Here is a 19390-nt window from a genome sequence, read left to right on the forward strand (position 1 = left end):
TGTTTACTAATATTATGACGAGTTATTTTTTTAGAATAATAAAAATAATTTTAAATGCCTTAAAACGCGATTAAAACGCGAGATAAAATATCTGGTAGTCAGTTAAATACCTATCTTTGGCCTAATATATATGTATATGTATGAGAGATGCATGGAAGGTGTGTGCATATGGGACAAGTGGCGGCCAAACCCACTCCCCAACACACTACCTAATGGCTAGAATGAATGCATGGTAGACAAATGTCCCAAAGCTTCTACATAACCTGCAACTCCATACATCATCTCTCTCTCTCTCTCTCATGCAATCCGTATACACACACAAATCCACTTTCAAAATTTAGATCAAGATTTGAAGAATAAGCTCCATATCCTTCATCATTGGTGAAATTCGTGGTGATTTTAAAAGGGTACTGTTTTTATGAATTAATAAGTGTCCATGAAGATTTATCCATGGATTTTTATCTATATCTTTCACCCACTTCAAGTGCTCCTCAAAGGTATAAATTTACTTTTAAAATTATGTTCTTGATTCTTGGTGATAATGATGATGGAAGGTTTCTCATAAATTTAGAGTTTTTCACAAACTTGAAAACTAATAATGTCACACCCTCAAAATCCACATGTAGAGTATTACCGTGAGGCGTGTGACTACCCAGGATCTAGCCATTAATTATGATGAAAGTTATAAATTATTAAAATCAACACGATTAGTCATTAATGTTTATAAATCCAAAAATTACAGTTTAATTTTAGCAGCGGAAACATAAAGAAAACCCATTATTTCTTAAAACCACAAGTACTTAAAATATACGTTTTAACATGAAGCTTACAAACCATGCACTCCAGCCGATTGCAATGTCCGTCCTAAGTTGTAACGAGCAACCTGCAAAGCATGCAGTAGGGTGTCAACATAAAGTTGGCGAGTTCACGAGTTCACAGCTTTCCAATTTTATTTCCAAAAGCTTATGTTGTTAAATCACTCATTTATATCATGCTATAGGAAGCTACCCCATATGTAAGCTACTAAACTCCGTAATACCAAACACTTTGCGACCCGTTGTATCGTTGTTGCCCCGTTTGTCAATGTCTATCATTATTGTCGGTTTGCCTAGGTTTATTAGTTACATAATTCCAGAAAATTATAGCCTACATTCTAGTTGGCGTAGTTTTCTTAATCTGGATTAGATCCATGTATTAAATGTCGCACTCTAAGTCGGGATTTTTGTGGATTGGTAATTATATTATTCAAAAAGGTATAATTTTTATTATACAAGACCCAAGTTATTAACAATATAATAAATTCACGTATGGAAAATATAGTATGAAGCTTTCATACCACTGAAATACATGTTGATAACCTCTAGATACCTAACAACACATGAAATATGATACATGATGTGATTAGGTAGTCAACAATATATTAGAAAACAAATAAAGAAAATACTAATATATTATGATTTCTATGACTATGAAGACCCATGTTTTGTGCTCTAGTTTCTTGTTGCAAGACCTTATTTCTCCCCCTCCTTTCTCTTACATAAACTGACACAAAGTAAGGCGATTTTGTAAGTGTTTTGTCTTGGGGTTATAACAGCAAATCCCATGTTTTGTGTCCACTATGAGCACCCAATGAGACCAAAAACACAGAATTAAGAATAAACCCTATTGGCATAGCTTCTACCAATCAACAAGAAAACAAATTACTTAAATATAGTTGCAACACAGAAGACAAAGCTCCCACCTTTATATCTTTATAAAGCTTCCATCTTTTGTTTCCAAACTGTCTTTGTTTGTATCTCAACATGTCAAATATCTCAGCAGACGAAGGAGGTAGCTTCTCTTCAGGTAATACTACTGGTGCTGTTGTTGAAGAAGGTCAACAAAGACTGCCACCAGTAGTCAACTCTCAAGATGTTCCAGATTTATCTAAAAAGAAGAAAAGATCCTTACCAGGAACACCAGGTAACCTTTCTTCCCCAATTCATTTCTGTTACTTTCACACACACATACACTAGAGACATTAAGATAATTCTTTTTTGGACTTGTTTTTTTATTGCTAGATCTTGATACTAATCATCATGCTATGATATATTTGAATATATATATATATATGATTGTGATTTTCATTGTCATGACATCAATCCCTGTGTCTGATTTATCTACTTCTATGATCATTGAATGCCAAGGAATTGGATTTGAAGTAATTTTTATGAGTTTTTAAATTTGATATGTTTAACAACTAGTTTTTATTCTTAAATGATTTATTTTAGATCTTCTAGTAAACAAAATTCAAATACAAAAGTTAGTTTCATGACTTATAAATTACACATCATGAAATGGTCCAAACCTATTAGATGAGAAATCATTGATAGAAATGTTAGATAGGTTGTCAAATAAGATAAAGGAGACTCAATTATTGGTTTATGGATTGCAATAATTGGAGTTCTTTTACCCCTCATCTTTTTTCTTCTACTTTTGTTTTTTGCTGCTTCAAGTAATTACATATCCATGTGTACTGCTCCTATCAATAGTGTTTGTGGTGGGGTGGTTGATGTGTACACTTCACTGTGCATGTATATATTATTTTAATTTCTTCTTTAATGCTTATCCTAGATCCAGTTTTCATGGGACATGTTGTTCCAAATCTAAGTGTTTGGGATATATACACTATCATTTAATCTCTATTCTAGAGATGTAACAATATTATTTAGGTATTTATATGTTTAAATATATAGAATTTATGAACAAATAACAGATCCAAATGCCCAAGTGATTGCATTATCACCAACAAGTCTAATGGCTAAGAACAAATACATATGTGAAATTTGCAACAAGGGTTTCCAAAGGGATCAAAACCTCCAACTGCATAGGAGAGGACATAACTTACCATGGAAACTTAGGCAACGAACCGGCACTGAAATAATCAAACGTGTGTATATATGTCCTGAACCAACATGCGTCCACCACAATCCAGCTCGTGCATTGGGCGATCTAACTGGGATCAAGAAACATTATAGCCGAAAACATGGCGAAAAGAATTGGAAATGTGAGAAATGTTGCAAAAGATATGCTGTACAATGTGACTGGAAGGCTCATTCCAAAATTTGTGGCACCAAAGAATACAAATGTGACTGTGGTACCATCTTTTCCAGGTTTTCATCATCTCTCCCTGACTGATTTAATTTAAGTTTTAGGAAATTTTACTTTTGAAATTAAAAGTTCATTATGGCCTATAGGACAAATATATCATCAACTAAATGGCAAACCCGGTGCATGAGGCTTCTATATGCACGGGGTTTGGAGGGGTGTGGGACAATATGGGTCTAACGTACGCATCTTAACCTTGCATTTCAGCAAAGGTTGTTTCCACGACTCGAACTCTGACCTTCGGGTCACATGTGACAACACGCTTACTATGTTATGTGGTTCACCTCTTAAATAATCAAAACAATAATACGGTTACAAAAAATAAAAGAAGTTTTGGTACGTTTTTAATCATATCACATCGTTTTCTTCCGCAATATGAAAATCATAAGCCACCGGCCTGAATAATATTTCTTATCAATGTCGACTGCTGATTGAAGTAGAAGTCCAATTTGAGTATACATTTAATTTCCTGTTATTCTATTTAGTTTATCCACCTGCTTATTATTAAAAAATCCCAGCACTGTCATGAATGTTGTGAAGTTTATATATTTTATTAGTTTTATGTAAAAATTAATTGCAGGTTGGACTATTTTGACTTAGCTTTAATAGTAAAATAAATACACTCATTATATGAATAAAATTTTCAAGTTTGAACCATTATTATTATTAAAATACACTGGTGGGTATGGTCTCGCGGGTGGTATGGGGAGCCGACGTGGAGGGATTGAATTTTTGTATTTTGTGTGCATACAAGTCAATTATCTCAAATTAAAGTGTTAAGGGATTGAATTTTTTTCTACTGAATTGACTAGATGATCTTAATTAAAGAAAGAATAGATTGTTATATTAGCATTTTATTTTTTGATATCATACTTTTAGTATATCATAAAACACAAGGTCAAAACAGTAAACAAGCCCGATTTTAAATGTATATTTATTGGGTTGTGTTAAACGTATCAAATATATTTGTAAGACCAGTGGGTATGGGAGGCTCATCCCCATGAGGATGGGCCGCCATGTCACCGTCACATAGGAGAGGCTTGGAGAGGATGGACCTAGGGGATGGGGGATGAACCCCTTTATATATATATGTATGTATGTATAAATGTGTGTGTGTGAGGAGAGAGGAAGTTGGCCCGTCAAAACCGGCTTGGGGAGGACGATTTGGACGGGAGAAGGGGCGGCGACGGGCATGGGGGGTGGCAAGATGGGGCGGCGACGGGAAGACGGGCCGGAGGACGAGCCCCATTCCCTCCGGTCTAAATAGCTGGAAAAATGATGTGATTTGGGTTGAATTTTATGGCATGCATGCATCTAAGATTCTAAGTCAATAAAGTGAAATCTAAAATGATTGAGGATTTGAATAAATATATAACGGTGATTTTAAAATATGCCAATTAAATATTCAAAATTATTTAATTAACAGTGAATACATTTTCTGTTAATTGAGAAACTATAATGTACTTTATACTAAATAAATTGTTTTGACAAGAGGGATAGGATAGGACATAAACTAAAGTTGTTTCCTTTTTGTTTCGAAGTCTTTGGCTATTAAATTCATTAACTTTTGTCCATACAGAAGGGATAGCTTCATAATGCATAGAGCCTTTTGTGATGCACTTGCTGAAGAGAACAACAAACTAACCCAAACCATTCAACAAGACCATCACAATACTCATGATCATCAACCCACCCAAAACATCAATCTCGCAACATCCATCACTTCACCCGAGTTTAGCCATGGCAAAACACCATCAGAATTATTACGTTTGAACATCATGCAAGCTGGCCGTGGAAGCCTATTCCCTAGAAACGCCTCGCCTTCTTCCCTACACCTAGCTGCTGGCAGCGCCCTCTCCTCCCCCCTCACTTCAGCCACTGCCTTGTTACAAAAAGCAGCTAAAATGGGAGCAACATCTAGCAATAGTGGTATGAACAATTTTGTTACTACTATGGCACCTTCGTCGTATGGTGCATATCATAGTACTCACACCCTGGTTGACCAGTATCACCCTCATCAATCACAGATATCTGGGATACTCGGCGGTGAAGATTCATTGTCGCGCCTTTTTAACCCAAGTATTAATGGAGGAGGGGACTTGGATGCGTACTCTGCGTTCTTGAACACTAGCAAAGAGGCTGTTAACGACAACAACATTAGTCACAATGCAAATGCGGGATTGAGTGATTCCAGAAATTCTTTACTAATGTTTAAAAAGGATGGGAATGGTGATAACTTGACGGTTGATTTCATGGGTGTGGGAGGAATGAGAATAAGGAGCTACAATGAGCAACATCACCAAGGGATGGAAATTTGAAACATTTGATTTTGGTAATAATAGATAGAGCACATGCAGAGAGAGCATTTTCAAATGTATAGAAAATATCGTGCATGTCGCTCTTGTGGTGTAATATATTGAAATATTCATCAACTATAGTATTTAACTCATTTATTTGGGTTTTAAAATAATATAGAGCATACTATGCATGTAACTACTTTAATTTAAATTAGGTTTTTTAGTTCAGACATGATTCTTTTACCATACATACAAGTGATTATTTGTAATGGCAGTAAGTTGGGTTTTTTTTATAAAAGAACTATCGAATTTTTAGAGTTATATATTAGAAACCGTTTTATTCAATTGATTCGGTGTGTTAAGTCATTATTAGAGGTAGAGGTGCCCACCACTCACCGCTCACTCATCACTCACAACATCAAATCAAATTCCGTCACATCATCGAGCTTTATTCCATCACTAGTGGTGAATTTTAGTGGAAATGCCCATAACTCACCACACACTCATCTCCATTTAAAAACATCTCATCACACAAACACACACAACGCGTTATACGTTTGACGCGTTTTCAAATTGACGCGTTATAGAACGTGGTGGCGGCGGTGTCATTTGTTGTTCCACGCGTGGTGGAGGACCATCACAGGGGCGCCCCGTCCCCCTTACTAGTACTCTATATTAGGCGCGATTTGGCAACTTCTGAATGGTTAAGTGCTGAACCAATAAGAGGTCTGAATCATTAAGTGCTGAACCGGTAAGAGGCCTGAACCATTAAGAGCTCGTATAATGCTTAACCATTCAGAGGCAAATGTCTGAACAATTCAGATTAGAGGTCTTAACCATTCAGACTCTATATAATGATTAACCATTCATAGGCAAATGTCTAAACCATTCAGACATTTGCTCGCGAAATAAACAGTTTGAACCCTTAAGTGCTGAACGAATAAGAGGTCTGAACCATTAACAGGCACATTAAAAGGTAAACAAGCAGTCCTTTACACTGTTTATTAAATCATTTACTCTATTATAGCCTGCATTCACTAACAAATGAAATGATTAATAATAATAAAATCCATTCTCTCCTTTTTTTTTATCTTAAGGGGGAAATTGTTATTTGTTAACATAAATTTTGGTTACTCTGCTTATAAACAACATACAAAAAAAAAAAAAAAAAAAAAAACTGATCAATGTCTCCTTTTTCTACCTCCCTTAGCATCTTTCTCATATTATCTTTTCTCTGATGGCGATGATGAGTTTCCTTATCATCACCATGGACACGACAATCACGAGTTTACAAGTTTGATTCACATTTGTAATTGATGGTGACCATGTCTTAGGTTTGATTATTTGTCCATATTATTTTATGACGACTCTAGGTTTTATGATTTTTTTTCTTTGATATTTGATTCAACTTTCGTTTCTGAATTGTACTATCATTTAGGTTTGCATATTAGGTGTTTTTGTTTTCGTATTGTTGATTATATCCTTATACATGGGTCAAAACATAAAACCCTAATCATGTTTATCAAGTTAAAACATAAATATGAACATAAAACTAGAGATACTGGGAATTGTAAGCTTAGATGACGATGATGATGCCATAGCGATTCTCGTTATGATGCTTTTGAGCAATGGAGACTAAGTGAGAGAGAGAGAGCTTGATTGGTGTTCTTAGGGAGTTTTATAGTTATTTCATTATATATGATCATGATGACCATCTAGTATTATTAGTTATAGAAAATTTGTTACATTCTCTATATTTAAAACATCTAAAGGGAAATCATAATAATCCTTTAACTGATTAATATTTACAATTACATTTATCATGGGATCAGTTATGTTATATTGATAAAGTTAATTCAAATGATCCATAGACTACATTATGGGTTATTTCTAACATATGATGAGTGTTATGTAATTTTGGCCAAATTTAGAACACCCATCAAGTTTCATGCTGAAACTGTCACAGAGAGTTATACTCATACTAAAGTCTCAATAAACCACTTAATCATAAAACCAAAATGACCAAAATAAAATATTATACATAAGTTTTGTCTATAAATCATAAGGTGTGCATAAACATAAGCATAGACAAAATAAAGCATTCGAGGACATAATACATATGCTATCATACAAGGTCTTTACTGAAACCCATCCTCATTACAAGTTCTTGGAAAGTTCTGGGTGGTAGACCTTTAGTCATCGGATCTGCAAGCATATCGTTGGTGTTAATATATTCAATACAAAGGTTATTTTCCTCTACTCGTTCATGTCCGAACAAAAACTTTGTATCAGGGTATAAACCAGCTTCGCTCGAAATGTTATTGTTCGAGAAACTAAAAGCAGCTAAGTTATCACAAAAAATCTTCAGTGGTCATGATTGGAGTTAACAACTTTTAGTCCAGTGATGAGATTTCTTAACAAAAATCTTCAATGGCTGTGATATGGAGTTAACAACTTTTAGTCCAGTGATGAGATTTCTTAACAACAACCTATTCCATGTTGCATTGTACACTAAAACATATTATGCCATCATTATGACTCCACCATGAAATTGGTCTGCCTGCAAGCATAAAGATGTACCCCGAAGTTGATTTCTTATCATCTTTGCATTTAGCAAAGTAAGAATCATAATAGCCCACTACTTCTAAGTTATTAGTTCTTTTGTATATAAATTTATAGTCTTTCATTCCTAATAGATATCGCAACACTTTCTTTGGTGCTTTCCAATGATCTAGGTCAGGATTAGATTGATATTGTCCTAGCATTCCAACAATATATGCAATATCGGGATGAGTATAGACTTGTGCATACATCAAACTTCCCACTACTGAAGCATAAGGTATCAATCTCATTTGCTCATTTTCAACCTCTATTTCTAAACACTGCAAAGAGCCGAAAGCATCTTCCTTGACTACTGGAGCTACTGATGGAGAATGATTTTGCATGTTAAGATTTGAGTTTGATACTTGTAAACAAATACTGATAAAAACAATATAATTCACAAGTAGAGAGATATTATCAATATTTGTTTTTCAATGATTCAAATGATTCACATGTTTTATAGAACGATTCTACAATCTCCCCCTCAGCCTGATCACTCACTAGAACTATTCGTACAAAAGAGAATGTGTAAAATAATAAAATAGATCTCTAACAGGTGAGATCTATTTATACTAAGCATTAAAGCTCTGTTCGACATCACCCTGATAGTGATATCTAACTTTCCTAACAGAAAAGATTCCACAGATGTTGCAAATATCTGTGCAAATCTAACATCTGTTCTAACTAAGCTAAAAACTGATAAAAACAAGTACTGTTACATTGGGAAACATATGTTTGGACTATCCTTTGTTGCTTTGATCCAAACATCTATTTGGACAGACAGATGTTTGGTCTTCTTATCAAACATTTGGCTTCAACAAACTTTAGCCTTCAACAGACCTTGTTTATGAGGACCGTTTCGATGCTCCGAATGCTCCGACCGGCTTAGTTGATCTTCGTATCTCGTGCGGAATCCGAGTAGAAAGTGAACACAAACACAATGATACTGTTGAACATTCTTTTCATTAATTGGAATGACTTACAGACCCGAGAAAAGAATTTGACAGAGCTTCGCTACTCTTGCCAAAAAGTTACAAATGAAGAGCCCACCATCCCTATTTATAGACCACCTGGGTTCGCACGAAACCATAATAGCGGATGGGGCCGATTCGCATGGATTTACCAATATGCCGCATTTGCACGGATGACTCATCCGCACGAATGGGTCATTTACAAACAAAACCATTCAATCCGACACGAAATACAATCTAACACATACAATAAATTACTAAACAAAATAAGACTCGATGCATGACGTGATATAACAACCCTCCTAAGAATTTTTCCGACACCCTAAAATATATTAAAATATCCCAATATGTCTTAAAATACACCCCGTATATGAAAACCGAGCCCGAAATGTGATATAGCATTAAAAATAAAATAAAAACAAAATTTTTATATCGCTCGCGGGCCGCGTAAGACCACATAAGGGTCTACGCGGGGCGCGACAGCCCTTCAACGCGGCGAAACCCTGAGCCGACACGTGTCATCAACGTGTTGAACCTATACTTGTGACCCGGATCAGCTACGCCATAGACCCCTACTACGCGGGCCGCGTAGCCCTTTGCTATATCTTAACGCGGGCCGCGTAAGACCTAAAATCAGCCCCTATATAAGAAGGCATTGGGCCTTCAGTCAAAACTCGCTCAATTCTTACTTTCTCTCTCGAATTACTATATAGTAGAAGCTATACTCGGGCATAATACCCCCCCCTAAATAACGAAGTTCTGCTCCGTTGTAAGTATCATAACCCCTGGATACGTATTAGATACGTTGCCCGATTGATCTAGGGTTCCGTAACGGCTGTCGCGGTTCTGTCTGACGTAATCGTTGGAATGCCGTCTCGGGGAGGGTATCACTAATGTTAAAATGGGTTATTATACTAACACGTGTGCATTTGTGTAATTTATAGATTGCCACCAGGAAACCCTAAAGGATAATCTAAGACAGCAAAGTGAGTAATCTCCTTTTTGCAAATTGTTTTTACAATCACTTAATTAATTATATATTAAGCAGTTATTGAGTATTTGTAAGGATACAATGATCGTCGGTATGTTGGGGTTTTGTATACAAAATTTGTTACTACCTTGCGAGGAGTAACATTTCCACAAGTCGGGTTTGACAGTACCATGGGTGGTAATTGATATGACTTAGAAACAATTGTAATTGCGAGATCGCCCTTAATATTGTACAATGGTTTTAATTTAAACTTGATTAAACTAGGATTCACTCACCAGTATTTCCCACTGACAAAATGTTTTTGAACGCGTTTCAGGTAACAAAATGTGAAAGCCAAATAGAAGCCAGCTGGACAGCACTGAAGGCTTGGAAAAGTGGCAATAAAGTTACCTAAAAAATAAATAGATGTTTTTATTAAATAAAATATGGTGTATCCCTATGAAAACGTGTGTACTTAAAACTTGGGTCTTATCCCATTTGTTTAATATATTAAAAGCGTGGTATTTTACTCTGATAAAATATTTTCTAACTACGGCCCTGATGTAAATTCCGCTGCCAAAATTGAATAAACACCAGATACCACCGAAACTGGCCGCGGCCGCCCATTCCCGGGTTTGTAATAGAGGGACCGGGGTTGCGACAGAAGGTGGTATCAGAGCTAAGCCACTGATTCAGCCACAGAAGTGTTCTGCTGACAAAGAAAAAAATTCACTTTGTTAGGAAATAAATTACGAAACTACGTGCATAATTGTATTTTATTGTTATGTGTTATTTGACTATTTGTTAATTTACAGTATGAGCGATCAAGTACCATCTGACGCCTACCGTCAATTGTCTGGTTCGCCTAGAAGCGAAGGTGCCTCTTCTCAGCCTGCCCTCTCGGGGTACTCTGCTGATACTGAAGAAGGAATATTCATGTTTAAGGCTCAGTCCGAAGAGCCATTCCCTTAGAAAAAGAGAGGATGGTTTAGTCGGGGAGCACATGAGCGTAGAAAGCATATGAAAAGGTTACAAGAATAGAGAGTACTAGCAGCAGCCAAAAGAGAAACTGATGCCCATGCCCAGGACATGATTAATAGGGGTTTAGCTAATTTCCATATCTTAGCAACCACTGCAGCTGACCCTAACCTGGAGCAAATGATAGCACCCCAACCACAACCACCATTCCCTGACCAACTCATGGAAATAGAAAACCCTGAAAATCAGGTAGAAATGCATGATTTCAACCCAGAGGAGATACCTAGGGTACCCGCACCTAACCCCCTAGACCCAAATTACGACCCATGGTGGGATGATAATAGGGACTATATGCCACGTTACCTGATACACGAAGACATGCCCATGCCGAACCTAGGAGCCTACCTAGGTTTGGACCCTCTAGATCCCTATTACGATAACGATCTATACATTAGGGAGATTTTAGAAAATCCTTACCCATTTCAGGCACCTACACCTCCATACCAGGAACCCGCACCCCAGATTCCAAACCCAATCCTAGAACCTGCACCCCCAATGAGTGCAGAAAATGTACAGGAACTCAGGACATTTGGTGAGGAAATTTTAGAAAGTAGTGAAAGGATGAGACAAGTGGGACAGCGACTCGTCTGGAAGTACGACGAGCGCAATATGGATTTCTGGATGAATCCATATCCATGAATGTGATGGTGAAGGAAATAATAGTAATAATAATAATATAATAATAAAATATGTGTGTATGTGTATGGGAAAAAAAACTATGGATGCCTACTACTAGTAGTGTAGTTTTAAATTTCAGTCGGTATTGTAATTTTTACTTCCAGTATCGGTTTGTAGTAGATGCATATTATATAAAAATAGAGTAAAGTCGCAATGATCGACACTTTTGACCAAAATGCGTGTCATGTGATCGGCCATATTAAATATTATTTTGTTATATTAATACGTGGAAAATGTTTAAAATTCAGATGGACAATGAAGTGAACCAGGAAAACCTGAACAATGAAAACCAGAATGATAACATCCAGAATGACAATAACCCGAATAATGAGAATCCGAACAACAATAACAATGGAAACCAAGTGGATAATAGTGTCATCCAACACATAGTGGCACAAGGAATAATAGATGTAATGCCATTTATTATTCAAACTGTTAAAGAAGCTGATAATAAAAGTAAACATAGAAGTAAGCGACCAACTGAACCGTAACACAGCATGAACAATGGACCTGTACTTCAAGTGCCCATTCCCAAAAGAAGAAGAACCATGCCTTATAGTTGTTCTTATAAAGAATTCTGGTCCTGCAAACCAATAGAATTCTCGGGCAATGAAGGACCCATTGCATCTCTATGCTGGATAGAAAAGACTGAGGCAGTTTTAAAAATAAGCAAATGTGCGGAAGAGGACAAAATAATGTTTGCTTCTAATCTGTTTAAGAACTCAGCCTTAGAATGGTGGAACACTATCCTCCAGTTAAGAGGAAGTGACAGGGTATACAACATGGAATGGGAGAAATTTAAAAATATGGTAGAAAGAAAATTCTGCACTCCCAATGAAAAGGAACAGATATCGAATAAGTTTCTGAACCTTAGGATGACTGCAGTAGATAGTAAGGGTTATACTACTACATTCTTTGAATATGCTAGAGTAGTGCCAACCCTTCATCACCAAAACCGGTATTGATCTCCCGTTACATCTGGGGATTAATCGGGGAGATTAGGCATGTGGTCAAGGCAGCTAGACCTCAAACTATAGAAGAAGCTGTAGAACTAGCCAACACCTTGACAGATGAGTTAGTGCGTACTCGAGAAGAAGACCAGAGACGGAACCTAGCCCAAAGGCTTACCCAAGAATTCCGCTATGGAAATTCCAACCGTAGGAATGTAGGTTCTACCTCTGTGCCCTACTGTAAGGCTTGCAAGAAGAAGCATTCAGGAAAATGCTCCACTTACTGCAATTTCTGCAAGGCACCAGGACACAAGGAAGAAGACTGCAGGAGGAAATCTAGTAATGGACTGTGCTTCAACTGTGGAGAAAAAGGTCATATCAAGCCAAACTGTCCAAAATTGGCTCCAGCTACGAATAACAAGAACACCAAAAATGCCAGAGCATTTTTTCTGACAGCAGATGAAGCCAAGATAATTCCGGACGTTATAGCCGGTACGTTTTCGTTAATGATGTTTTTGCAAAAGTATTATTTGACTCTGGTGCAAACCAAAGTTTTATTAATACTTCGTTTTGCAAACTTCTTAATCAACCATTAACTAAACTCTCACAAGAATGTCTAGTAGAGACAGCCAATGGGGAAACCGTTAGGATTTCTGAAATCTTGCAGGTAGCAAGAATAGAAATTTTAAACCAAAAGTTTATTGCAAGCCTTTACCCAATGAATCTGGCAGGATTTGATGTTATACTAATAGCCAATAAAGCTAGTATTTTATGTGATCAAAAGTCAATTCAAATAAATTCACCAAAGGGTGAAAAGATCACAATTAAAGAAGATAAGCCATCTAGATCCACAAAATTCATCTCTGTGATGAAAACAACAAGTTGTATAAGAAAAAGGATCTATAGTGTATTTGATTTCTATAATCACTAACACTAAAGGAAAAGAACTAAAAGATATTCCAGTAGTGTCTCAGTTTTCAGATGTATTTCCAGAAGAATTACCAGGACTACCGCCAGACAGGGAAGTCGAATTCAGAATCCACATACTACCAGGAACAGCACCAATTGCCAAAGCACCTTACCGTTTGGCACCCGCAGAAATGCAAGAACTGAAGAAACAATTAGACGAATTGTTGGAGAAAGGATTCATACAACCAAGTTCATCGCCGTGGGGAGCGCCGATTTTATTCGTCAAAAAGAAAGACGGATCAATGTGTATGTGCATTAACTAGCGTGAATTGAACAAGGTCACGATTAAGAATCGGTACCCATTACCGAGAATTGATGATCTGTTCGATCAGTTGCAAGGAGCTCGATTTTTCTCTAAAATTGATTTAAGGTCAGGATATCATCAGTTAAAGGTACAGGAAGAGGACATTCCTAAGACCGCTTTCAGAACGAGGTATGGCCATTATGAATTTACTGTCATGCCATTTGGTTTAACCGATGCCCCAGCCGCATTTATGGACATGATGAACCGAATATGTAAGCCATATTTGGATAAATTCATAATTGTCTTTATAGATGATATTCTCATTTACTCTAAGAATAAAGAGGATCATGCAAAGCATTTGCACGCACTTTTAAGTTTACTAAGAAAGGAAAAGCTTTATGCTAAGTTTTCAAAGTGCGACTTTTGGCTAGAACAGGTACAATTTCTTGGACACTTAGTCAATCATGAAGGAATTCATGTGGATCCCGCCAAGATCGAGGCGATTACGAAATGGAAAACCCCTGAGTCACCAACCGAGGTTAGAAGTTTCTTAGGGCTGGCCGGTTGTTATAGAAGATTTATTCGAGATTTTTCTAGAATAGCCATTCCTTTAACTAAGTTAACCTATAAATATGTGAAGTTTGAATGGGGACTAAAACAAGAAGAATCCTTTAGAATTCTTAAGCAAAGATTAACCCACGCACCCGTACTAGCATTACCAGAAGGAAGTGAAGATTTTATAGTATATTGTGACGCTTCTAAGTTAGGTTATGGATGTGTATTGATGCAACGACAAAAGGTTATAGCATATGCGTCTAGACAACTTAAGAATCATGAAGAGAATTATTCAACCCATGATTTAGAATTAGGAGCCATAATTTTTTGCCCTGAAGATTTGGAGACATTATCTTTATGGTAGTAAGTTTACCATTTTCACTGATCATTAGAGTTTAAGGTATGTTTTCGAGCAAAAGGAGTTGAATATGAGACAAAGACGCTAGATGGAGATACTTAGTGATTATGATTGTAATATCTAATATCATGCAGGAAATGCAAATGTAGTGGCTGATGTTTTAAGTCGAAAGTATCATGAAAAGCCAAAAAGGGTACGTTCTCATAAATTAAATCTACAAGTAGATTTAAATGAACAAATTAGAAAAGCGCAAGAATCAGTAATCAAGGAAGATACTGAAAAATTAAAAGGAATGATTAAAGAATTAGAACAAGGAAAAGATGGAATTTGGAGATTCCATAAGAAAAGAATGTGGATGCCTAAATTAGGAAACCTACGTCACCGTATATTAGAAGAAGCCCATAAATCTAAGTATACAATGCATCCAGGAAATGATCAAATGTACCAAGATTTAAGGAAAAATTTCTGGTGGATAGGAATGAAGAAGGATATAGCTGCTTATGTTTCTAAATGTTTAACCTATTTACAAGTCAAAGCTGAACATCAGAAACCCTCAGGTTTGCTACAGCAGTTAGAAATGCCAGTGTGGAAATGGGAATTTATAACAATGGATTTTGTTACCAAATTACCCAAAACAAGAAAAAGTAATGATACAATCTGGGTGATTGTAGATAGGCTAACTAAATCAGCTCATTTCCTACCAATGAAGGAAACTTTCAGTATGGAACAGTTAGCTAAATTGTATGTAAATGAAATAGTTTCATTACATGGAATTCCTTTATCAATTGTTTCTGATAGGGATAGCCGTTTTACCTCTCATTTTTGGACAAGTTTCCAAAAAGCAATGGGAACCAAGCTAAATCTAAGCACAGCCTATCATCCTCAAACGGACGGACAAAGCGAAAGGACAATTCAGACAATGGAGGACATGCTTAGAGCTTATGTAATTGATTTCGGAGGTAATTGGGAAGATCACTTACCATTAATAGAATTTTCTTATAATAACAGTTATCACACCAGTATCAATGCTGCACCATTCGAAGCACTTTATGGAAGATAGTGCCGAACCCCAGTCTGTTGGGCAGAAATTGGGGAAAAGCAACTATCTGGACCTGAGATAGTATAGGAGACAACCGACAAAATCATTCAAGTCAAGGAACGACTGAAAGCAGCACGTGATCAACAAAAGAGCTATGCAGATAACAGACGTAAGCCGTTAGAATTTCAAGTAGGAGATAAGGTATTATTAAAAGTTTCTCCTTGGAAAGGAGTAGTTAGATTCATCAAAAGGGGAAAGCTAAGTCCCAGGTATATTGGACCTTTTGAGATTATTAGAAGAATAGGACCTGTAGCCTACCAGCTACAACTGCCAGAGGAAATGGCAGGAATACATGACGTATTTCATGTATCTAATCTCAAGAAATGCTTAGCTGATGAATCACTAATGATACCTCCAAAGGATATAGAGGTAAATGAACAACTTAAGTTTGTAGAGAGGCCTCTACAGATTGAAGACAGGAAAGTCAAGAACCTCAAGCACAAAAGATTAGTTCTGGTTAAAGTGAAATGGGACTCTAAAAGAGGACTAGAATACACATGGGAACTTGAATCAGAAATGCAAAGGAAATATCCATACTTGTTCCAGTAGATCTCGAGGACGAACTATAAAACAAGGTGGGGAGGATATAACAACCCTCCTAAAAATTTTTCAGACACCCTAAAATATATTAAAATATCCCAATATGTCTTAAAATACACCCCCTATGTGAAAACTGAGCCCGAAATGTGATATAGCATTGAAAATAAAATAAAAAAAGAATTTTTATATCGCTCGCGGGCCGTGTAAGACCACATAAGGGTCTAAGCGGGGCGCGACAGCCCGTCAACGCGGCGAAACCCTGAGCCGACACGTGTCATCAACGTGTTAAACCTATACTTGTGACCCGGATCAGCTACGCCATAGACCCCCTACTACGCGGGCCGCGTAGCCATTTGCTATATCTTACGCAGGCCGCGTAAGACCCTAAATTAGGCCCTGTATAAGAGGGCATCGGGCCTTCAGTCGAAACTCTCTCAATTCTTACTATCTCTCTCGAATTACTATATAGTAGAAGCTATACTCGGGCATAATACCCCCCTAAATAACGAAGTTCTGCTCCGTTGTAAGTATCATAACCCCTGGATACGTATTAGATACGCTGCCTGATTGATCTAGGGTTCTGTAACGGCTGTCGTGGTTCTGCCCGACGTAGTCGTTTGAATGCCGTCTCGGGGAGGGTATTACTAATGTTAAAATGGGTTATTATACTAACACGTGTGCATTTGTGTAATTTATAGATTGCCACCAGGAAACCCTAAAGGATAATCTAAGACAGCAAAGTGAGTAATCTCCTTTTTGCAAATTGTTTTTACAAAACCTCACTTAATTAATTATATATTAAGCAGTTATTGAGTATTTATAAGGATACAATTATCGTCGGTATGTTGGGGTTTTGTATACAAAATTTGTTACTACCTTGCGAGGAGTAACATTTTCACAAGTCGGGTTTGACAGTACCATGGGTGGTAATTGATATGACTTAGAAACAAATGTAATTGCGAGATCGCCCTCAGTACTGTACAATGGTTTTAATTTAAAGTTGATTAAACTGGGATTCACTCACCAGTATTTCCCACTGACAAAATGTTTTTAAACACGTTTCAGGTAACAAAATGTGAAAGCCAAATAGAAGCCAGCTGGACAGCACTGAAGGCTTGGAAAAGTGGCAATAAAGTTACCTAAAAAATAAATAGATGTTTTTATTAAATAAAATAGGGTGTATCCCTATGAAAACGTGTGTACTTAAAACTTGGGTCTTATCACATTTGTTTAATATATTAAAAGCGTGGTATTTTACTCTAATAAAATATTTCCTAACTGCGGTCCTGATGTAAATTCCGCTGCCAAAATTGAATAAACACCAGATACCACCGAAAATAGCCGCGACCGCCCGTTCCCGGGTTTATAATAGAGGGATGGGGGTTGCGACACGTAAGCTACAGACATTTGCATTCACAGACTCCCCCTTGGATGTAGCTGTAGTCTTTATGTATAGTCTCCAGGCAGCTCTTATCATATCTTCTTTTCCTTCGTCTCTGTTCCTCTTGCTCTTCTCGTTGTGCTCGACGTTAAAATTGACCCTTAGTCAACCACCATTCTCTATTAGTATCAGTGTAATCAAAGAGCTTGGTGAGTCTGAACTTCTTTTTCTCTTCTTTCTCAATTGGAGTTTGATCAGTAGCAACTGGCTTGTTAGGAAACTTCAAGCTAGCCAAGAATGTTGCTTTCTTGATCCTTTTGTTGATCAGCTCCTTCTGTCGTTCTTCTTTCAAGGATTCTTCTCGTTCGAGATCTCTCCAGTTCGTCTTCCAGTAGTGACATGAGTTTATATCCTTTTCAAAGCATACATTGATCAATTTCTGAAACGGCATCGCCTGTTCCTTATCTTCCAGATAATACATAATCTTGTTGTTAAAAAACAAACACTCGATATCTTTCTTCGAGCAATTGACCGACCACATCGGGTCAAGCACGCGAATATATCTCCAAAACCATGGCTTCTCATCTTGTACAGTAATCACAGCTTCACATGTTTGAGGATCATAAACCCACCCTTTGAACTCTTTGTAAAAATCATGCTCCATCTCTTTTAAGGGCATATTTTTCATACATCGTGGTCTCTTGATGTGAAGTGTGATATCTTTCTCACCTGTCACTGGATCAATCTTCACAATTCACTTTGGATAATGAGGCTTCCACACAAGAAAATTTGCTTCAGCCTGTTCACGAATATAGCCCCAAAGCCTTTGTTCATGAAATCTCACCTCAGGACCCCACGGACATTGTTGTATATTCTTGGTTTTCACCAACTCTTCGATATCCCAAGAAGGTAACGTTCTCTGGTCCTTGAGGAACTTGAAGTATTGTACCCTAAACGCTCTCTTTATAGCATACACCTTCATATCTTCCAGGTAACCCAAGATAAAATATCTTCCAAAGATTGATCCTGATGACGTGTAAAGAACTTTAGTGGTCTTTTGAACTTTCTTTCTTCTGGTATAGGCTTAAACCACTTTTTCTGTTCTTCAAGGAGTTCTTCCTTTGACAAAGTTCTCGGAATACCATCTTCACGAACTTTTTCTGCAACTCTCCTTTAAGATCATCTTCACTGTTATTTCTGAATAACTCTGCGAATGTTGGAAAATCTTCATAATCTTTGCTTGAATAGTGAAAAGGCTCATCTTGATCAGATTCTGAGCCATCTTCTACGAAAACATTATCAAAGTTATCAGCTTCGTCAACCATTTTGAATACATACTCACCTTCGAGAGTTGATGTTCCAATATCCTTTTCAAAATCAAAGTTGAAATTTTCATCATTAACGCCCAACATCTCCATCATTTCTTCTCGTGAGTAGTTGTGAACTATCTCTCCTTCTTCTACATTGTGACAGAGATGGATAACTTTTGGGGCGTCAGCTGAAACCGAGCTTATTGGTTCAGCATCAGTGAAAATTTCAGTTGATTCATTGTTAACAGGACCTCTTTTCTCCCCCTGAAGATCAACATCCTC

The 19390-nt window shown here is 37.0% G+C and overlaps 1 protein-coding gene across 1 annotated transcript; it reads left to right on the forward strand.

Moving 5' to 3' along the window:
• Positions 1 to 1448: 1448 nt before the first annotated feature.
• On the forward strand, positions 1449 to 5676 carry LOC110929878 (protein indeterminate-domain 7). The gene is made up of 3 exons (XM_022173062.2): positions 1449 to 1962; positions 2756 to 3152; positions 4727 to 5676. The coding sequence occupies exons 1-3, from the start codon at positions 1803 to 1805 to the stop codon at positions 5463 to 5465; spliced, it is 1296 nt and encodes a 431-aa protein (XP_022028754.1). The 5' UTR covers positions 1449 to 1802; the 3' UTR covers positions 5466 to 5676.
• Positions 5677 to 19390: the final 13714 nt, after the last annotated feature.

The sequence above is a fragment of the Helianthus annuus genome, chromosome 3, assembly GCF_002127325.2.
Source record: "Helianthus annuus cultivar XRQ/B chromosome 3, HanXRQr2.0-SUNRISE, whole genome shotgun sequence".
In the NCBI taxonomy this organism is placed as follows: domain Eukaryota; kingdom Viridiplantae; phylum Streptophyta; class Magnoliopsida; order Asterales; family Asteraceae; genus Helianthus; species Helianthus annuus.